A 23,043-nucleotide genomic window follows, 5' to 3' on the forward strand; every position below is an offset into this window, starting at 1 on the left:
CAGGTAGGAAATGTAAGGCTACCCATATTGGCCATCTTCTGGGTTAAAGAGTACCCAGCACAATCTCTTCTACAAGGAACTGTGAATATTAACCTTATTTGGAAAGTGAGTTGTGTCAAATGTACTCAAGGTAATAGAGTCACTTAGGAGTGGTCCTAAGCCTAACATAATTGTGGTGTCCTTATGAGAAAGAGAAATTAAGACAGAGAGGAGGTGGTCATCTGAAGCACCGAGACCAAAGTTGTGGTGACACAGGCCACAAACTCCCAGGGCCATCAGAACTTGAAAGAGGAAAGTGTTCCCTCCACATGCAGCATTGTTCTGCCAGCAACTCAGTTTTTAACTTCTCATCCCCTGTACGACAGAGCTAATTGCTATTGTTTAAAGCCACTCAGTTTATGACGCACTGAGTCCCTATTACATGCTAATTTTTATGCTTGCTAAAATAGGGGGCCTTAATTAAGCACAGAGGTGTCAAGGTCAGTGACAGACCTGAGAAGAGTGATGACATTTCTGCAACATTAATGTACTAGTTAGTGTTTTTTCAACATGACACACGCTGGAGTTACCAGGGTGGTGGGGGCAGGAGAGAGACCATCAATTGAGGATTTGCCCCTTTCAGATCAGCCTGTGGCCATATCTGTGGGGCATTTTCTTGATTGAGGACTGATGAGGGAGGGCCCAGCCCACTGTAGGTGGTGTCACACCTGGGCAAATGACCCTGGATCGTATAAGAGAGCAGGCTGAGCGTGTCATGAGAAGCAGTACTCCTCTGTGGTCTCTTCATCAGTTCCTGCCTCCAGAGTCCTGCTGTGCTTGAGTTCCTGCCTTGTCCTTCCTCAGTGATGGATTGGGATGTGTGCGCCAAATAGACACTCCCTTTCCCAAGTTTCTAGGTAAGATAAGCAAGGTGATGTGCTGTGTGCTTATTTCAGCTCTTGGCAACACATAAGCTCACTATAGCCCAGGCTCACCTTTTTCTGACTGTTGCTGGTGATGCTCTTGCTTAAAATGCTCCTCAAGGGTACTGTCAAAGTGCTGTCTAATGTCCCTGAGCACAAGAAAACTGTGATGTGCTGACTTACAGAGAATGTACGTTTTATTAGCTTTGCCCAGATATGTTATAACACAATTGGTTGTGAATTCAGTGTTTTGTTAAATACATATACATCTTTGTGTGGTATATGCACATGACCACATTGCATGAGGAAGCCAAAGGACAGTGTTAGGCCCTCCAGAGCCAGAGCTGTGAACACTGGCATAAGACACCCAGAGCTTGAGTCATGAGCCTCTGGTGTGGGTGTGGGAGCTACCTGTTTCTTTAGCAAGAGCATTATGCACTCTTCATGGCTGAGCCAATATCAATAAAGTGTGTGTGTGTGTGTGTGTGTGTGTGTGTGTGTGTGTGTGTGTGTGTGTGTGTGTAAACAGAAGCCCACATAAACAACACTACACATTACTAGTCAGAGATTGTGACTAGAGACTCATGAACTGAGCTATGTATTTTCCCTAGGAGCCAAAAGTCAGTGTTTACTGTTTCATTATCTGCAGCAATTTCATAGCAGAACAACTGTGAGTGAGGAGAACCAGCTGTGGTCTTTTGCTTTTATAACAGCCTTAAGAAACCCAAACAAGCCCTTCGGGACTCACCCAGAACCTTGCAGGCTTCTTGGATGAGCTTAATGGTGATGATGTCATCGTACACGGTGTAGGTCATGAAGACATCTTGCACTTCTGCAGAAGCCCTGGAAGATGCATCGAGGGCAGTTGAGTACTAGTCCCTAGAGCTCAGTCTCCGCTCAGTCCCTGGCCCAGCAATGTATAGCAAATACTGCATCCATCACTGGCCCAGCAATGTAGAGCAAGCACTGCATCCACGACCAACCCAGCAATGTACAGCAAGCACTGCATCCACCACCAACCCAGCAGTGTACAGCAAGCACTGCATCCACCACCAACCCAGCAATGTACAGCAAGCACTGCACCCAGGGCCCTAAGCAATGTGAGTGTGTGGGTGTTAATTCCTGCTAAGACCATTCTCTGGACCCCAATTTGAGCATGAATAGGCTCTGAATTCCTCAACTTAAATGAAGATGATCAGTCCCCACCGTGATGAGTCCTTGAGGTAGCTATGGTCATTTGTCTCTTATTTTTCAGTCCCAGCAAATGGCACTAGGCCTGGCACACACATTCTGAGGATCCTCAGACAGACAAGGGGTCTTTGTGTCTGCACTTGAGTCTCTGGACTTTCTCCTGCCATAGGAGTCCTGGTTTGGGTCTAATGGCTTCTAAGAATTATCACATGTGGCTGCTGAAAGCCAGATGGAGAGGGTAGGACCAATGTGGAGCTCTGCAAGTTTCTACTACTACTGCCTGAAATGGGGTGCTCTCTGCTATTTGGGGTGGTCTCTCCACTCATAAAGGGGCTTTATGAGCCACAACATAACAGGCAAGACCCTAATTTAGACTTGGTACATTGTCATCATCTCAGATGAAGGCTCTGAAGGAGACGATGAAAATCCTGGACCGTTTGAGGTACAGTCTGTGTGGCTGTCGTGACCTCTGAGAGGACCTCGGGTTGTTCACTGTCCAGGTCACGCAGCATCTTCTTTCCTGCAGGCTAAACTGATAGTACTATGGTGGCAAGTATTTTTCTGGGTCTGCTTATAGCCTGCATGCTGCTAGGGTGGCAGGAGTGCTGACTGCTAGGACTTCCAGCTCTGTTCTGGTTCACTACTCTGCACGCAGCAATCACCGCAGCACTGGACACTGGAACACACGATCTCCCAAACTGCTTTGGGAAATGGTATGCCTGCCAGTATTTTATTCAAAAAAATAAAATAAAGGGGTCCCGCTCAAACTAAGGCACCAGCCAAGGACAATACAGGCGGTAAACTTTAAACCCCTACCCAGATCTAGCCAATGGTCAGAACATTCTCCACAGTTGAGTGGAGAGTGGGATATGTACTCTGGTGCCTCACATTTGACCATGTCCCCTGGAGGGGGAGACCTGGTGGCACTCAGAGGAAGGACAGCAGGTTACCAAGAAGAGACTTGATACCCTATGAGCATATACAGGGGGAGGTAATCCCCCTCAGGAACAGTCATAGGGGAGGGGAATAAGGGGAAAATGGGAGGGAGGGAAGAATGGGAGGATACAAGGGATGGGAAAACCATTGAGATGTAACAAGAATAAATTAATAAAAAAATTTAAAAAATAAAATAAAATAAACAAATTGACATTTTAAATGAGATGGCAGAACCTCTGCTAAGAAGGGAGAGAGAAAAACCACAGTGGGAGACACCCCGAGGAGGCCAGGACTTAAGAGAGCAAGTGGTGAAAGACATGAAGAGAACACTCACCATGTACCGTGAATGCCAGTCACGCAGGGGCTCACCTCCACACACACGGGGGCTCACCTCCACACATGCAGGGGCTCACTTCCACACACACGGGGGCTCACCTCCACACACATGGGGGCTCACCTCCGTACACACAGAGGCTCACCACCACCCACACGGGGCCTCACCTCCACACATGCAGGGGCTCACCTCCACAAACATGGGGGCTCACCTCCACACACACAGGGGCTCACCACCACACACACGGGGCCTCACCTCCACACACACACAGGGCCTCAGCTCCACACACACGGGGGCTCACCTCCACACACACGGGGCCTCACCTCCACACACACGGGGACTCACCTCCACACACACGGGGACTCACCTCCACACACACACAGGGCCTCAGCTCCACACACACGGGGGCTCACCTCCATACACACGGGGGCTCACCTCCACACACGCAGGAGCTCACCTATACACACGCAGGGCTCAACGCTACCCATGCAGGGGTTTGCCTCCACACAGAGGCCATCAACACATACAAACACACCTGGAGACTCGCTCACCTCCACACTTGAAGGCCATTGAGTAATTGGTAATTTCATTATGACATCACAGGTTCCTCATTAGTAGGTAACACCTAGTGATATTCAAATTGTCTGTACAACAAGCCAGGCCTGGCTGCTTGGATCATAACATGTTCGGGGGCAGGGTGCGAGGGTGCATGCATCCGCCCATGCCCACCCCACTGAAAGCTCCGCAGGACCTGCAATGCCTGCCATTCCTCACATCTATGACTGAATAACTGTGGGGCGCTTTCTACATGACCAAGTCTAAAGTTTGGGAGTGTGTCCCTTGATTTAATACCTCCAATACCTAACATTTCCTCTGGCACATAGAAGAAGCCTAATAAAACCTTAAAAGAGAATTTAGAAATTTTTTTTCTTGAGACAGAGTTTCATGTAACTCAGAGTGGTGGCCTCAGACTCAATACATAGCTCCTGAACTTTTGGCCTCCTGTCTCTACTTCCCGAGTAGCAGGATCTTAAGTTAGCTGCTTTTCATTAGAATGTTTCTGCCTGAGAGAACCACTGAAAGGCAAATGAAATATACTAATTTGGACTTAGACATTTGGCATATATATTCTTTTAAAGCAAACAAAAAAATGTTTCTTTTCCTTAAATCCACTCCAGTATTTATATTTTTGTTCCTTTTTTTTTTTTTTTTTTTAAATCTTAGCCATTCTGACTGGGGTAAGATAAAAAAATCTCAAATAGTTGGCTAGTTAGTAGTAGTGGACGTTAGTGTGAGGATTCTTCAGAAAGCTAGGGATAGATTTGCCATGTGATCCAGCCACCTCACTCTCGGGCATATACTCAGAGGACTCCGCATCCTTCCATAGAGACACCTGATCATCTATGCTCATTGTAGCCCACTCACAAGAGCCAGGAAATAGAAGCACTCCAGATGCCCATCCACTGATGGATGCATAAAAGAAATGGGAGACATTTACATGACTGAATACTATTCTGCTGTTAAGAAAAATGGAATTATGAAGTTCCCAAGTGAATGGATGGAGCTGGAAATAGTCGTCTTGAGTGAGGTAACCCAGACCAGAAAGACAAAGGCCAGACGTTCCAGCTTGTGGATGTAGCTTGGAATCTTCAGACATGCATGTTTTATTTACAACAAGAAATTAGTAAAGGGTCTCGGGGATGGTAGCTTCCAAGCAAGGGGAGATTGTATGTGTAAGCTCAAGCCAGAAAAAAAATCCCAGAGTGGAGAGGGGAGGTGGCACAGAGTCCAGCCCTGGCTCAGGAGCTAGTGCAATTGAGCAGAAGAGTCAGTTCACTTTGGTGTGGCCCCAACCGGTCTGCCCTGCTCTAGTGGATGGTCACACATCCAACAGCATATGGACAGCACAAACTGGACTTGATGGCGCTTTATCTTAAAAGAGGATGCAATACTGGATGGGTAAGAGAGAGGGAGCACATCTGAGAGGAGATGGGGGAGAGGTGAGCAGGATGACATCACACTACACAAAATCCTTTCTATAACTAATAAAAATATGAGAGTGGAGGAGGGAGAAAGAGAAGGCAATGTTAGCTCGTCACTTCAAGGAAAACTAGGATCAGACTCTGTTGCACAGGATGAAAGCGAAGTGCTCCAGCCGTGGTAGGCGCTCTGGGAAAGCATTCCTTACTGCTGCATTCTTGGAGCTGATGGGATGGGTACATGGAATTCTCAAAAAGGACAATGAAACGTACCAGCAATTTGAATATCTGCATCCCCCAGTGAGCTAACCCTGCCTCAGTGACTGATGGGAAATGGAAGAAAAGAGGGCAAAGACTGGCCTCAAGGTGAAGTGTGGACCTAGACGGAAGGTCATTATACAGCTTGGCTGGCTGAGCACTTGTCAAGTGGCCATGAGCCTTAAAGAGAGTAGAGATGGCTCAGAGGCTAAAGTGATTTCTGTGTAAGTGTAAGGAACTGAGCTTGGCACCTCAGAACCAACATAAAAAGCCAGGCAGAGTGACACACATCAGGAACCCTGGGACTTGGGGGCGCTAGTAAGGGAAGACGGGAAGATTCTAGTCTACCATTGAGAGACCACATCTTAAAAGAAAAAAAAAATTAGCCCAATTGTCTTTGCATTATAGAATGCAAAGGACAGAAACCAAATATTTTCTATTAAGTCAAACATTAAAGGAACTTGTAGCACCTTAATGTAAAATTCAGAATGTAAAACAGTGCCCCTGTTCTTGCTAATTTAGATTCACAATGAGTCTAGCTTGTTTCAGACAGGGGGAAAAAAAAAAAGCCCTACCTGGTACCTTCTAGCCCAGCCAGTCAGCCTGGGGGCCACCCCCTAAGCCTCCAGAATGGCCCTAAACAGGGCCCCATTTCACTCAGCTAAGCACCGCCCACAGCATGTAGAATCAGCAAGCACCTGAACCCCAATGTGATCCTCAACAAATGCTTCCTAAAGGAGAGTGGGTAAGGCAGAAGAACTAGATGCTTCCTCTGGGACTCCAGCAGGGAAGGGGCGTGGCTCTTTGTCTAAGTTACTAGTAAACTAAAATGCAATAAAAACATGGTGGAGCTGATTTCTCCCCATTGGACAAAGCCTTCATCATCAATAAAGCAGCAATGGCCAGGAAATGGGCAAAACGGTACTGCTGAAGTCTACAGTAACAATAGTGAGGATGTTGGTACAATAGTGAGGATGTCGGTACAATAGTGAGGATGTCGGTACAATAGTGAGGATGTCGGTACAATAGTGAGGATGTCGGTACAATAGTGAGGATGTCGGTACAATAGTGAGGATGTCGGTACAATAGTGAGGGTGTCAATACAATAGTGAGGATGTTGGTACAATAGTGAGGATGTCGGTACAATAGTGAGGATGTCGGTACAATAGTGAGGATGTCGGTACGATAGTGAGGATGTCGGTACAATAGTGAGGATGTCGGTACAATAGTGAGGATGTCGGTACAATAGTGAGGATGTCGGTACAATAGTGAGGATGTCGGTACAATAGTGAGGATGTCGGTACAATAGTGAGGATGTCGGTACGATAGTGAGGATGTCGGTACGATAGTGAGGATGTCGGTACAATAGTGAGGAATGTCGGACAATAGTGAGGATGTCGGTACAATAGTGAGGATGTCGGTACAATAGTGAGGGTGTCAATACAATAGTGAGGATGTCGGTACAATAGTGAGGATGTCGGTACAATAGTGAGGATGTCGGTACAATAGTGAGGATGTGGGTACAATAGTGAGGATGTCGGTACAATAGTGAGGATGTCGGTACGATAGTGAGGGTGTCAATACAATAGTGAGGATGTGGGTACAATAGTGAGGATGTCGGTACAATAGTGAGGGTGTCAATACAATAGTGAGGATGTCGGTACAATAGTGAGGATGTCGGTACAATATGAGGATTCGGTACAATAGTGAGGATGTGGGTACAATAGTGAGGATGTCGGTACAATAGTGAGGATGTCGGTACAATAGTGAGGATGTCGGTACGATAGTGAGGATGTTGGTACAATAGTGAGGATGTCGGTACAATAGTGAGGATGTCGGTACAATAGTGAGGATGTCGGTACAATAGTGAGGATGTTGGTACAATAGTGAGGATGTGGGTACAATAGTGAGGATGTCGGTACAATAGTGAGGATGTCGGTACAATAGTGAGGATGTCATGGAAGACAGGAGGAAGGGTGCTGGTGCCTGACATCACAGGCCCCAATCCTCCCTGTAGCAACTGCCCCTGTGAGGTGAGACGAAGGCTGGCCAGTCAGCCCCTGAGTTAGGGTAAGAATAAAGAACTCTTACCCAGGCATTTTTATTGGACACAAGCCTTAAGTTTTACTATTCACTATAATAACTTAAGTACTTCCTTTGAGTAACAGGACCCCGGACCTTAGTAGCCCTGGGACCTTACCACAACTGACTCCATGACAGAAGTACCGTTCAGGCTGTAAAACTCAGCATGTAGACAGCTGTGGTCCCTAAAAACGTCTCTACTTTTACCTTTTATCAGATAGCACATGTATGATACTCCAGTCACGTTGGCTATTTGCCACCACGTTCAGCTCACCCCAGGCCCTTTGCACTTGCTGTGCCTTCTTCCTGGGGCAACACAGTTCCCTGACTCAGAGCTGACTCCTTCCTTCCAGTCCCTATGTTACCTCTACGTAGAGACTGCTTCTAGCAACCACAATGAACTGTGCATCCTTTCTCGGTCTCTTTCTAATGCTCTGCACTTGCACAGCTCTTTGACCAATCGGGAAGTTTTCATTTATTTACTTGTTCTCTCTCTGCTCTTCACACTGGACTCCAACTCAGTCCCTACATCTTCTCACCACTGCCCTTCCCTAGAGTAGGAGGTGAGCATGCACCTGCACAGTGGAGAAAAGAGGTCCAACTCAAACAACCATGAGTAACCTGGGCACAGAGTGGAGGCGCAGCTCACCCCAAAGACCCTGCTCCCCCCAGCCCATTTGTTGCCTCTGCTGTTGAGGTTTAAGCTGTGAGAGGCTACAAAAGGGTGACTCAGAATTAGAAACCTATAAATCTAGACTCTGTGAGAGGGAAATCAGCAAGGCAAGCGGAGGAGGACACACATCTGTTTCTAGTTATTTCATATAAAATAAAAATCTATGTCATAACGTCTGGAGACATAGTTCACTCTGCCTAATCATTTCTTCTTAAATTTTGTATGGGAATTGATGGCTTTTTCCCCGCTTTCAGCAAAAATTCTGCCTTAAAAGCACTAGGGAATTTGTTGTTTAAACATAGCCTGAAGCAGATCTTCTGGCACAGCAAATAATCTTGGCTTAGTTTCAGTTTGTGTTTATAAGCTGCGTTTTCTGTACTGTGGGGTTCTTTTTAATAGTATGCCCTAAATGAATCTTGCTTCATAGCTAGCCAAGCGTACTGGACAGATCTTTCTCTTGACTCTTCCAGTGCGGTGACATAAATGTCTAGTTGCTGCTGACCCCGGGAGCACATCCTCAAGTCTCGACCAATCAGACACTCTGAAAGAGCTAAAACCTGGTGACACTGTCTTGCTGGGTGCTCTACCCCTGGTGGTGTTTCTTTAATCCCCTTGCGGGCTTGTGCCCACCCTTGGTCTGGTAACTTTTCTCCTTGCTGTGACCAGATGCCCAACACCATGTAGCTTATCCTCGATCACAGTGTGAGAGACGGCAATCCACCATAGTGGAGTAGTCGTGGAAGAGGGGGCGCGCTCACAGCTGGGTGAGTCGGGAAGCAGAGGGAGATGGCTAGAGATGGTTCCTGCTTGGGTTCTTCTCTCTTATTTTCCTCAGTCATTGCCTGGAGCCCAGGAAACAGCACTTGGGCTCAGGGTGGGTTTTCTCTCCGTTAATCCTTTCTGGATACACCCAGAAGTGTGCCTCAGCTGTACCCTATGCATTTTAAAATACAGTCAAGTTGCCAACCAACTAATTATCCCTTGCTCACTTTTTAATTGGTCTTTATCTGGGAGTCCATCCAAATGATAGAGTTGGGAGGAGAGGCGGAAATGACACAAAGAAGTGGCATGACCCTTCTAGTGAGGTCACACCAAGGATCTAAAGAAGGGAAGTCCTTACTGTATCTTTGTGCACGAAAACCCACTTCTGTCTTAGATTTGGGATGCTCAGCCAATCAGAGAGCCAGCCACTGGCCATGCTATCAATACAGCAGCTTTGTGGTAGAAGAGAGGTTGCAAGGTCTGCCTGAGACAGTTGCTGGCCACAGGCAGAGACAAACACGGTGCTGTTTAGCTCTGCTTCTAAGGACTTCAGCAAATCCCTGGTTATTTTCAATACTTTCCAAACTCCTTCCTTTTTCCTAGGCAGGAATGACAATGGTAGGCAAGCTGAGTCCTAAATAGGAAGTGAGATGGTAGAAAGTATTGGACCAAAACTCCATCTTTTCCTTTCCCTGGCTATAGTGACCCCACTGAGCACCAGGGAGGCCAGGCTGAGAGAAGAGCCCTGACCTTAGGAAGCCAGATCTCTGAGCAAGGAAGAAGCTGCGGCGACTCTGACAGTGTTGAATGTGGCTGCCTTCTGCCCACCTATGCTTTGGAGGAGGGGAGAACACGACCAAGTTCCTAGAAGATTCCTCAGGATGTGTCGTACTATGAAGTCCTCTGCTCAACCCCAGAAGACAGTTGTGCTATTCTTCTCCCATCCAGAGTCAGAGGTTCAGGGAAAGGGGGCAGCATCTCACAAACACATGCTCCACCCCGTGGTCCCTCCACCTCCCGATCCCAAGGCTCACATCATGAAAACAAGCTGACAGCAAACCATGCCGTCTATGGTAGCAGCTAATGTTTGTTGAATGCTCGCTTCAGGCTGGGCACCTTTCCGGGCGTCTGACTTACACAGCTCATCCAACACCTACCACAACCCTTCGTGGAATGACCATTCTTTCATGGTGAAGACACCTGGCTCACTGAGTGCTAAGATACTGTGCTGTGACCAGGCCAACTGGAAATCATATTTCTGACCTTTGACCTTCCAGTGACCATAGCCCTGGACACACAGATTGCTATACAGACTCACAGCCAAATTTGGTGACTTCTGGAAATGCCAATTATTGCTTCTCACAGAGGGTCCCCACCCGCTGCAGTGTGCACCTTACAGGTTCCATGAGCTTGCTGTCTCTCATTTTCCTTCCAAGGCTGATACCACCACAGGGCATAGATCCTTCTGGAAGATAGAGAGGTATAGAGGTTTGTTTTGTTGTTGTTGTTTTGGTTTTTTGAGACAGGGTTTCTCTGTGTAGCCTTGGCTGTCCTGGACTCACTTTGTAGACCAGGTTGGCCTCAAACTCACAGCGATCCACCTACCTCTGCCTCCCAAGTGCTGGGATTAAAGGTGTGTGCCGCCACCGCCCAGCTGAGGGGTATAGAGCTTTAAGTGACTCGTGCCTGTCCATTTTGCGGCAGGACAGAGGGTCTCAGTGTCCCATGGGACAGGGACCTGTGACACTCTGCAAAGTAAGGTCTCTGTCTATGGTGACATCATCTGGGTGAATGAGGGATTGGATTCATTAACCCTGCGGTGTTTTTCACAGCATCAGACGTACATGTGGAGGTCAGGAAATGCAGATTTACAGAGATTCCCTCTGCTTTTCACCCAGAGACATGGCATAGGTTAGAAGAGGGTGTGTTGCCATCATGAACTTCTCTTTCTTTCTGGAAGTAGCTGGGTTAGTCAGGCCCATTTCCTGTACAGCCTCCAACAAGCGCCTTTCTGGGACTCGGTGAAGGGAAGCAACAGTTTGCTTTACAGTGTTCTTGTTAGGCTTTTAATTAAAAGGTATCTGACCCAAAGTAAGTCCTCAGAAGAGGGAGAGTGTTTCTTCCTCTGTTCTCACCACACTCACCCCTCCATGACATGGAGGCTACGACCAAAGTCTCTGTCTTCCAGGCAGTCCTCCCCAGGGCAGCTCCTCAAAGGAGCCCTTTAAGATAACAGATGCAGGGGGGCTGGAGATGTGGCTCAGCAGTCAAGAATGCCGGCTTCCCTTGTAAGGAACCTAGGGGTGTTTCCCAACACCCACACTGGAAGGTTCACAACTGCCTGCAGATCCCAACTTCCGGGAATTTAACTCCCTTGCTTGGCCTCTACAGGTAACCATATACATGTACCCACTCCCACTCCCACTGGAAAGCAAAGCAGACACATATCTGTGTCTCGGTACAGCGTCCAGCTTGCATTTTGGGGGTAGCCCAAGTCACATTTATGAGGACCCAAGTTTGTGTCCCTAACGCCCACATCAAAGTAGGGCATTGTGGTGAATGTGTGCGGGCCCCAGCACAGGGGGTGGAGGCAGGCAGAGGCACGCAGATCCCTGGAGCTTGTTGGCCACCAATCGAGCCAAGTCAGTGACCTCCAGGTTCAGTGAGAGAGCCTGTCTCAAACAAGTTCGTGGTTCGTGAAGAACGCTCGAGGAAGACACGCGATGGTCACATGATGCTCGCCACATGCACCCGAACACACATGCACCCACATACTCACATGTATACATTGGACACACAAAACCCAGACATGGCTTAAGGAGACTTTTCTGTGCCTAGCTAGTGCGGGTTAAGACATTTATAGTTGACCTCTCAGTCACTAAACCTCAGTGAGCATTAACATAGTATAGTTACCCGTTCAACTGCCTCAACTGCCTGGTCAGTAGAACACTGCAACTATTCCAAACAAAAGAGAACAAGAGACTACAACAAGCAGCACCACCCAGAAGCTGACAGGGGTGCTTCACTGTTCTTTGGATGTACTTACCTCAGTTTTTCCCACGTCTCTTCACCGAATTTCTCTGTGACGAGAGACTGCAGGCAGGTGTTGATGAAGCCATACTAGAACACCAAGGGAGAGAGAAGAATGAAACATGGCGCCCTAGATTTATCCCAACCTGTGTGGGTGTCTCTGCAGTTATGTGTGACCCTTGGGGGGATGACTGGGGGGCTTTTCTGGTGTTCTCTGAGTAGCTATCATCCTTTTCCTGGTGAAGGGAATGCCGAGCAGCCTGTGGCTGGTGGTGTGCACACAGGGATCCCGTGAGCTGGAGTTCCAGTCGCACCATCCTCAGAGGGTGCTCCCTCCTCCTTGGGATCCCACTTTAAATAGAGAGCTGTTGGTTAGGTAAAGGGTTCGAATCATTACATCAGGCATTGGGGGACTGAGGGCACACACTTCATGTCAGGCTCAGAAAAGGAGGGAAAGGAAACAGTGTTCTCGTTATAAGGTCTTTATGAATCTAGGTCTGGGTATGTGTTCAGGAAGTAAAGAGCAGGGGAAAAGGAGCCCACAGTATAGATTGAGAAAGATGGGCTGGGGCATAGCTCTGTGGCTGAGCACCTGCCTGGTATGTGCAAAAACCTGGCTTCCCTCACCAGAATGAAGAAAAAGAAGAGATGGAGGAGGAAAAGGAAGAGGAAGAGCGAAAAGAAGAAAATGCTGGATGCATCCTATCACTTCTTCCCTAAAACATAACCCAGGAAACAGGGAGAACTTTCCAGTAGGTTCCCTCATCATCTCGTTTCTTTGCTCCAGCACAAACAGAGGAAGAAGAGCCTGTAAGTGTCTCACCTACTTTCCTCAGCTCCTGGCCGCCTACCTCAGGCCTGAATTCCACAGAAAAAGAACCAATGAACTGCATTCTAGGTTTCTTCCTAAAGTGAAGGATCTTTTTGTTTATCAGTGTCTTGGAAGCTGATTGCACATGTCTGGATTTTTGCAGAGCTTTTTTCTTCCTTGTTTGGGGTTTTTGAGACAGGGTCTCCTGTAATCCAGGCTGGACTCAAACTCTGTGTAGGCAAAGATAGCCTTGGAGTCCTGGTTCTCCTGCCTTCATTTCCCAAGTGCAGGAATGTATTAACATAGGTGGTGCGTGTGCGTGTGTGTGTGTGTGTGTGTGTGTGTGTGTGTTTTGTGTGTATGCATCTGTGTGTGTGCCTCTATGTGTCTCTCTCCCCCTCCTTCTTCTCCTCTCTCTCCCCCTCCATCCCCCGTGTGTGTGTGTGTGTGTGTGTGTGTGTGTGTGTGTGTGTTTTGTGTGTATGCATCTGTGTGTGTGCCTCTATGTGTCTCTCTCCCCCTCCTTCTTCTCCTCTCTCTCCCCCTCCATCCCCCGTGTGTGTGTGTGTGTGTGTGTGTGTGTGTGTGCGCGCGCGCGTGCGCGCGCGCGCACCTGCGCACATGCTCACACTCACAGACTAGAGGTCAAAGTCATTTGATGTAGTGTCTTCCTCAACCACTTTTCCACCTATGTTTTCAGATAGGGGTCTCTCACTGAACTTGGAGCTCACTGGTTGGCTAGACTAGCTGCCCAGCAAGCACTAGAGACTGTTCTGTCTCCACCCCCAAGTGCCAGAATCACGGATAACAGACCCCCCACCCACCCACTCAACCAAAACATGTCAGTTTTTTTTTTACACAGATGCTGGGAATCTGAACACAGGACCTCACGCTTTATGTAGCCAGTAGTTTGTCAACTGAGCTAGCTTCCCAGGCCCATGGCAGAGGTTTTAAAGAGAAAAGACCCAGTAGCAGCATCACAGAGGGCCACACTGGCATAGCTCTACCCTGGAAACAGGTTTCTGTCCTGCTGAAGCTCCAGTTCCCGCAACAGTGCCGTGTTCGCCCCTTCCCTTCCAGTGTGCTCCACGAGCTAAGCCGGAGATGACAGCATCTGGGGCACTGTGGTTGGGTTGGACAACATCTGGGGCACTGTTGTTGGGTTGGACAACATCTGGGGCACTGTGGTTGGGCTGGACAACATCTGGGGCACTGTGGTTGGGTTGGACGCTAGTGGTTCTAGAGTCAGCCTGAGAGGGCTGACTGCTAACCCAAAACCTGACGCTGTTTGATATTGGACCTTCCCTAAATATCACAATGGGGATCAGAATAGTTTTTCCTCCTGGAGCTAAAGGGCATGATAGAGAGAAAGACATGAGGGCTGTAAGCGCCAAGAGCCACGCCTCCCAGAGAGGGCTGGGTGTGTAACGGCCTGTACAGTACCTGCCTAGCTTGCATGAGAGCCCTAGGTTTGACCTCCAACTCCACAGAAACTGAGCATGGCTGTCCATATTTGCCATCCCAGCACTCTGGAGGTGGAAGGAGGAAGACTAGAAGTTCAAGGTCATCCATGGGCAAGCCTGGGCTACACAAGAGTCTATCTCACAGGTGAGTAATTTACCTTTTAAATCTAAAGTGAGGTCAAGCAGATAGTATCTGCTTATATAAAAACCAGCAGTTTCTTAGTAAGATAAGAAAATTATAGTTCTAGATATGTACTGAAACTAAGTCAATAGCCACTTCTTCTACTCAAGCGTAGAACCAAATCAATACAAACAGCATATGATGAGAAGAAATGTAAAAAAAGGTTGGCTGGGGGCTCAGGCAGCAGCTCAGTGGGCACAGTGCTGGCCTGGCATGCACCAAGCCCTGGATTCAAGCCCTACTACTGCCTAAACCAGGCATGCTCCGCATATCTACATCCTCAGCACTTAGAAAGTGGGGGCAGGAGGATCGAGGTTCAACATTATCCTCAGCTGCACAGTGAGTTTAAAGCCAGCCTGGGCTACAGGAAGTCCTGTCTCAAAAATAAACAAAAATAAATGCCTGGGTGTCATGTATGGAATAAGTGACACAGGTGTGACAATTTTATTCAAATATTTTCCCCTTTTTTTAAAAATAATATTTTAATTTTTTTTGTCTCAGGGTTGAGAGGAGAAGGTAGACACAAGCTCCCATCCCTAGCCAAGAAAGTATCTCTTATCAGTAAGGAACAATTAATTTTCTCCAGTGGAGTATTACAGGCATACTAACCACTGTATAAGGACAGTCCCCATGCCCAGCAGGAGAGGGATCACATAAAATGAACTCAATGGTGGGTCTGTGGGGGGTGTTCTTGTGCCATATTGCTTTGTTTGGGCATTTTTAATCTTCCTTAATTTTTGTTTACATATTATGTTTTCTAATTTTGTATTTTTATAGGTTTTGGGTTTATGTGTGTGTGTGCGTCTGTGTGTTTCTTGTACTTTTCTTCTTTGTACTTCTGTTTGGTTTGTTTTATTTGCCTGTTTTTTTTTTTTTTTTTTTTTCCTAAAGAGAGAAAGAAAGAAAGTATGGAGTTGGATTGGTGGGGCAGTAAAAAGGATTTGGGAAGAGATAAGGAGGGGAGAAACCATGATCAGAATATATAATATGGATTTTCAATAAAAATCATTTTATTTTTTATTTGTACTTCTGAGGCAGAATTTCATGTAGTATTTCAGGCTGGCTTTGAACTTACTATGTAGTGAAGGTTGCCCTTGAACTTCTGCCCCTTCTGCCTGCCTTCTGAGTGCTCCTCTTAGAGGTGCAGACTTTTATGAGGTGCTGGGACACAAAACTGAGAATTTGTGCATGCTAGGCAAGCCTTGTCCTGAGCTGCTTCCTGGATTTCATGCTCTTATTTCTTGGCCTAATTTAGGAGTGTTTTTTTTAAAAGGGTTTCAATAAAAACCAGAGAATAAAACTGTAAGAGGAGAAACCTTAAAGCCTTGTTAGCAGCGCGGCAGCGGCTCACTCCGAAGGCAGCATTCCTGTTTACATGCTGCTGTCCCGATGCCAACCCACTAACTCTTATTAGTTTTTTTTTTTTTTTAAACATATTCCATGTCACACACAAACATACACATCTACATGTCTTTTTAGGTTCCAAATGAGTTGCAGGATTTTAAGCTTTCAGAAGGGCTGTGAGGATGCCAGTGTCCCTGGGTGCCCCCACCTGGCTTCGCTTGTGGACATCGTACTTAAATGAAGCATTAGGGAGATCCTCTGTCAAGGTTAGCTAACACAGGGAGCTGTGTGTGTGTGTGTGTGTGTGTGTGTGTGTGTGTGTGTGTGTGTGTGCGCACGCGTGCGCGCGCGCGCGCGTGTGCACTTCCTGCGCTAACATCCTCTTGGCTGTTCCAGATTCCATCTTGCGTTCACGTGCCCGGTCTCCATATCATCTCCCACTCTCCCACTCTGATGGTGTGTCACAGAGCTGGCTGATAAGCTTTTCATTGAACACTATGCTAAAGTACTATGGGCTGGGAGTCTCTGCTTTGAGCCTACCACGCTTTCCTCCGTAATTACCAAATATTTGCTCACGGTGATTTGACATTATTCAAATGTCCCATTTTTCCTGAAACTCTGCCCCTCCTCCTTCTCCTGGCAGATCCTGCTCCAGGCAGCATCTCTGTGCTATCAAATGGTGATTTCCTATTTCTCCTGTCTACTCACTTTAGGATCCCTCTGGAAGGAAGAATTACAGCTCTAAGTTGACATTTTTAGTTATAACTAGATATCCAGGATAGGTGGACAGGAAGAACCTGAAGATGTAAAGCGATGCAGAGTGCCAAGGGAAAGAGCCAAGTTGGCAGCCTGACCTCACAAAGTACCAGCCTACGAAGGTAAATAGGGCTTATGATTCATAAAGCTTGCCTGACTTTTAATGTGATATTCACTTGAAACTGAAATCCGTTTTCTTTTGAAAGTCCACATCTAGACTTTAAAAAAAATCTACCAAGAGCCTTATTGCTTTGGGGATCAGTTTTGTCAAAATCTTGAATAAAGTGACCTAGATCTAAGGTCAGGGAGGCTGTCTCAGTAGAGCCGAGGCCACTGGCAGCCACTTACCATGGCATCCAGCGACGTGTCCCCAGGCTGGAGCTGCACACCCAGTGTCTTACCGAAAGTCTCTGGAAGCTGGCTTGTATTAGTTGAGGTGCTCTTCGGTGAAGCTGGGAACTAGCCTTCCGCTGAACCCAGTCCAGGGAGTAAAAGGCTGGGGCTGTCCCTGTTCAGAGCAAGTGGGACTTGCCGCCCGGTACCCCAGGGGTGCACATTTCAAATGTGAAACTCTCTCAGGTGTTGAGTGTGAAGCCTACAGCATGCCCCTGAGGTGTCAACACAACAGCCGTACCATGCTGTCTCCACAGAAGCTGTACCTTAGGCAGCAGAGACCAGGAGAGCTCAGGAGGCTAGCCATACCACCTTGGGTGTGTGTGTGTGTGTGTGTGTGTGTGTGTGTGTGTGTGTGTGTGTGTGTGTGTGTGTGTGTGTGTGTGTGAAGTTGGGAGTCTTCAAGGAAAAGATCGCCCCAGTCCTGCCAGACCCTCACAACAATGGTGACTCCTACATGCCCTTTCCTTTGCAAAGGGACCTAAGCACACGCTCTCTCTCTCTCTCTCTCTCTCTCTCTCTCTCTCTCTCTCTCTCTCTCTCTCTCTCTCCTCCCTCTCTCTCCTTTCTTTCTTCCCTTTGAGACAAGGTCTTTGTGTCGCCTTGGCTGTCCTGGAACTCACTATGGAGACCAGGCTGGCCTTGAATTCATGGAGATCCACCTGTCTCTATTTTCAGAGAGCTGGGATCAGAAACTTGCCTGGTTCTTTCTGAGAAACGGATACAGACAGTCCTGCTTGCTGTTTGACAAAGCCCTTTTCACACAGCATGTCTCAGGCCTGAGGAGACTAGGCACTGAGTGCAACAGGGCTGTCTCTGGAAGCTGGGGTGTGAGCACGTTCCCAGAAGCCTGAACTTGGCTTTAAGAGTATCCCTACAGGCCTCAGGAAGGCTGCCTCTTACAGGAGACGGTCTATTGGGAGGCCTCTAATTAAAGCACTTTGGATCACATCCAAGAAATGCCTGCCTCGACCAGCACTTGACCCCGTAATGCTATCATGTGGAGTCCACTGGGGCCTGAAAACTTCATTCTGCCACTGAATAACCACTCTGTTGGGGGCGCAGGTAAGCTTTTGCCTGAAGTCTACGCACTGGGTACGTCTTGCCGTCCCATGTGAGAACCCGGGACACTAACCAGAACCCATGAGTGTCGCCTGAGGCTGTTTCAGCAGACCTGGCAACTGTGGTGTGAAAGGAAGGTGACAAATAAATAACTGCAATAAACTGAAGGAAGAGGGTGTGCTAGACCCTCCTGGATACACAGTGTAGAGGGCCAAGGCAGCTACTAAAATGTGACTCACAGTTAAGACAGCATTTCGTAAACTTGACCATGCAGGAGGCTAGGATGGTTCTCCTGAAGGTCCCTGGCCATCTGTCTCAAAGTCTCCAGCTTGGCAAAAGGTACCCTCACATTCTCCACCCACGGCAGCTCCCCTGAGAAAGCTTTCCTGGCACGGCCATTATTAACCTTTTCCAGCACCTTGTCTTCACTCACTCCATTTATGGAGAGGCCAGACCCTCAGAGACCCTGGGACTGAGCGAAGAGGCCACCCCACGCCCACTTCACTCCAAAATAGTGATTTTAAGTATTTGCAAAGCTAGAAGACTGTGCTGACTCTGTGTGGAGAGGACGTGTGGTCATGAGAAACAGTCTCCAGAATAGATGATTTCCATAATTACACACGCCCCCCCCCCCAAGCCCTTCCCGCCACATTCAGCTGACAGCTCTTTCGGCCCTGCCAAGTGTACTCGCTCTGACTCCCCCTTACAGCCCTCAACCCCCACCCTGCTTTTTTTCAAACACATAAAAAAAATGCTCCCAGTTCACAATAAGTAAATGGTTTTTTTTTTTTAATCCCTCTTTCTTTTTCATGAAGCAGATGGTAGGTCTCAGGAACTTGGTGGAAATTAGGCTTTCTGATTTTCTAATAAATTTTAGCATCTCACACAAAAAGCACCAGCTCATTTTCATTCTGATGTTAAGTACCATATGGCCCATCACCCAAGGAACGTGGCAGCTCCGTGCCCAGAGTGATGGGGAGGGGGAGGAGCTTCCCGGCGAGGCCAGTGTGGATAAACCAATTGGATTCCAGGGTGTACACCGTTTGATAATAACATTGTATATGGCAGAGGACTAATTAGCCACCTTTTATGGTATGTGTTCATTTTCTCTTGCAGTTTCCCTAATTACAACTGCCACCCAAAGGACCACTCTTTGTAAATACTCTGTAAACATTTGAAAAGACACAGACAGTGTGTGCATGAAGAAAGCCGTCGCTGGGCTTCGAAGCTGTCTGGAAGACTAGCTGACACTTTGTGTGTTTTTCAGTTGCATAAGCAGCCAAGGAGGACTTGCTACTGTACGGAAAGACCCCTTCCTTTCCCATGACATCATGAGCTTTCCAGAATAATCTGGGACCACCGTTTTGAGGGACAGATTTTTGTTGTTATTGGTTTTTGTTTTGTTTTGTTTTGTTGTGGCTGCCTTTGTTGCTCTGAAGTGAACAGTCCCACAAATTCTGGCAGATGTATATGCCAGCATAACTCATACCCCAGTCTGTCTATATTAGACAGACTGTCTCTATTATCAAGCAAGTCCCCTTGGTGCCCCTACTCTGCCAGCTGCCCCGCCTGCCTCCACAGCTCTCTTCCCTGTACCTGTAGGTGGTTTTGCTTTCTCTCAAACTCCATTCACACCGGGTCACACAGCACGCTTTCTGCTGTGTCTGCCATTTTAACTTTCAGCTCATCCCCAGCGTACTCAGTTCTGACATCGTCATCTTTTCAATTAGACAGACGTTTGTAAGTACAGCTCCATCGGACACACTTCTGGCAACGTGTAACTCAACCCAGCAGGGCAGTCTTAGCTCCTAGGCATCGAGAAACCAACTTTCATTGTTCAGAGGTCACTGGGGAGAGAGGCAAGGTTCCACACACTTGGGTAAGCATTTAAGGCAGTAAATGAAACAAGTCTGGCAGGGGCAAGGATATATGCAGAAAATCCCACCCTTATCTGGCTTTGTTGAGTGTTTTGCATTTGCATCTGTGTAGCATTATTGTGTGTGCTACTCGATCTTCTCCCGTGGTGTGACTAACATCTCACTGAAAGGTGGCTTGGGTTGGGGGTGACTAGACTAAAGGTAAAGTTGAGGTAAAAACCAGACATTGAGCCAGTCGCTGCGGAACTGGCTGGTGGCCCTAGCCAGTCGGAAAGCTAATGTGAGAGATGGGTCCACAGTAGACTGAGCCTGTTTAAACACACACACACACCCCAAAACCCAAACAAACAAACAAAAAAAAACCAACGGTGTGTCAAAAGAGCAGTGTTGGAGCTGGTGCTTGTACTTTCACCACTAGGATGACTGAGGCTGGGGGATGGGGAGCTGAAGTCAGTAAGACCCTGTCTCAAAAACAAACAAACGAAGAGGGCGGGAGGGGGGAATGGGGGGGGGGAGTGAGTCTGAAACAAAGGTTCCAGATTTCTTCCGTCCTATTTTCATACTCATTAGTTCAGCATGCAAAAGCCAAGAGAACCAATGTCAGAAGGCAAAGCAGTCCATTTCCCTAAATTTCCACAGCCGGCGGGGTGCTTTAAACAGGTCAGTCACAGCAGCTGTAGAAATCCTCGTTTGTTTTCCCCGCTCGCTGCACCGCACCTGGCACTGAGCACTCCGCTTGATTTACGGGTAAATCACACAAAACTGCCGGGTTTTCACCAGTGGGTATGAGACTTGCCCTTAATTTCTCCGTAATTTCCTTTCCTCCTTACTATGACCATGTAAAGTTGGTCCTCTCTTATCATTAACCCCCTCAAAAGATAGAAACAGCGGTGTGGAGAAACCAGAGGCTTTCTTGAGGTTTCCACCCACACTTGCAGGGGTCAGAGCTGGAACTGGTCCCTCTCTACCGTAGAAGCTTAGGGCGTCACGGTGATAGCCCTCTTCTAAGAAAGACTATTGCACGGGTTTTCTTGGCCCGTTTTCTCTTATGCAGCACACCGGAGTTTCGATTTGCATGGGGACCAGATCTTGGATTTCAGCTCCTACCCACTTCATTTCTCACCCAGCGCCTTCGCTTGGGACCCAGGAAAGCAACGAGCACGTAGGCTTTTTCCACGGCGAGGAGGACACCCACCCACGAGCCCAGCTCGCCTCCCCGCGGACTCTACCCGGTGTAGGTACCTCCTCTCTACAGTCTCCATTTCGGCCGAGCGGGAATTGTTGAGCGCGGAGCGCCATCGTGTGGCCAACGTCGTACATACAGACAGATCCCAGGAAGTGTGCAGCTTGCTCGGAGAAACTCAGCCTTGATCACTAAAGTAAACTGGGGCTTGGAGCTTCTCCAGGTCACTGTCCTGTAACTACAGAGTTACCTGTGAAAACAAGCAAAATTGTTGGTGATAAATCTAAAAGCACCGTGCCACGCTGGAGCTCGCTGAAAACCAAATTTAGCCTCCTTTACGTTTAATTGAATCTGATTCACTTGATAAAATAGAAATCACCTGTAAGTCACGTGACTTGACTGTTCCATTGTAAACAACAGGCTGTCGCTTAAATATGGATGCTTTGAAAACCCGGAAAACCTTAGCTGCAATACTGACCGCGCCCACTGTGCCCCAGCCGCTGCCATGAGGATTCTGGTCTCACCCTAAATCAGGGACTGGGCCCAGAGCAGCCATCCACAGGCATCCTGGCAGGCGAGACTTTGGAAGAAAGACCACTTTTCATCACAAGGTGGTGCAGTGTCTTCCTGAAAGTTGTTTTCTTAGGCCGTTCTTCCAGTGATGCTTAGAGCATCTTAGAAATTTCTTTCACTGCTTCTTAAGTGTGTGGCAAAATTAATATCTTAGATGATAACTAATCCTCCTTCATTCTAACCAGCTAATGATGTCTCCAGGCCCTGCACTTTGACAGGTAGTGACCGTTTAATTGTCACCTTAACATTCTAAGTTAGAAAGTGCTACACCCGCACATGTGAGATGCGGTATCATCCCAGAACCATTATAGACCAGGGAGTATGAACGTCCAGCCTGGGTGCTACCTCAGCTTGATGACGACAGCGAATGGCGATGTCAGGCAATTTGGCACACACCTTTAATCTTGGCACTCGGAGCAGAAGCAGGATCTCTTTGAGTTTCTAGGCCAACCTATTCTACATAGTGAGTTCTAGACCCGTCACAGCCACATACTGAGGGGAGGGGGGCTGGAGAGGCGGCTCCACTTACTGTCCTCGCATAGGACCCAGGCTTTATTCCCATGAGCTACCTCAGCTGGCTCACAGCTACGTATATCTCCAACTCCAGAGGGACCCAGTGTCTTCTGTCTCCCTGGGCACCTGCACATGGATGGTGCAATAAGCTCATGTAGGCAATGTACATGTGTATAAACGAATATGTATCTTAATTAAAATAAAGTAACAATAACAGAGCTAGGCATAATGACTCAAAGCCATAATCCAAACTATTAGGAGATAATAATTGTAATGATGATGATGATGATGACGATGACGACGACGACAACAAAGCATTTGGCCTTATGTGTCCTCAAGATGCCCCAATGCTAACTACTTGCTGTTCACACATCCCTCTCACAGCCCTCTCGCTCTTCTGCTCCAGGGCCCACTACAGTCAGTGTTAGGCATCTCATATGGATGTGTGCATATCCCATGAATGAGTTTAAGCTCTGAGCTGCCTCAAAACTGCCACACACATCCTCCAGCACAGACCATGTATGGCACAGCCCCAGCCTGAATCCCTCTGTGTTCCCCAGACCCCGTACATGTTCATGTCTCGTGTGCTGTCTTCAGATCTCAGTGCGAGCACCTCACTTTTGTTCATTCAGGTAAACTGTCAATCAAGCCATCAACAATTCATGGTTCATGTGGTTGCAGGCCCTGAGGACCAGCAGCTCCCTCTTTGCAGCTCCAAGTGAAATGGAGAGCATTTGTGT

At 47.7% G+C, this 23,043-nt stretch overlaps 1 protein-coding gene across 1 annotated transcript in view; it reads right to left on the reverse strand.

Annotated features, from left to right (window-relative positions):
* The window catches only part of LOC127201978 (guanylate cyclase soluble subunit beta-2-like), a 64,686-nt gene extending 43,353 nt beyond the window's left edge, over positions 1–21,333 (reverse strand). Inside the window, 6 exon segments of the mRNA XM_051160582.1 lie at positions 1,651–1,745; positions 12,164–12,237; positions 17,051–17,172; positions 18,808–18,820; positions 19,754–19,875; positions 21,264–21,333. Of these exon segments, the coding sequence (XP_051016539.1) occupies positions 1,651–1,745; positions 12,164–12,237; positions 17,051–17,172; positions 18,808–18,820; positions 19,754–19,875; positions 21,264–21,333 (496 nt within the window).
* Positions 21,334–23,043: the final 1,710 nt, after the last annotated feature.

This window comes from Acomys russatus, chromosome 18, assembly GCF_903995435.1.
Source record: "Acomys russatus chromosome 18, mAcoRus1.1, whole genome shotgun sequence".
NCBI classification, from domain to species: Eukaryota; Metazoa; Chordata; class Mammalia; order Rodentia; family Muridae; genus Acomys; species Acomys russatus.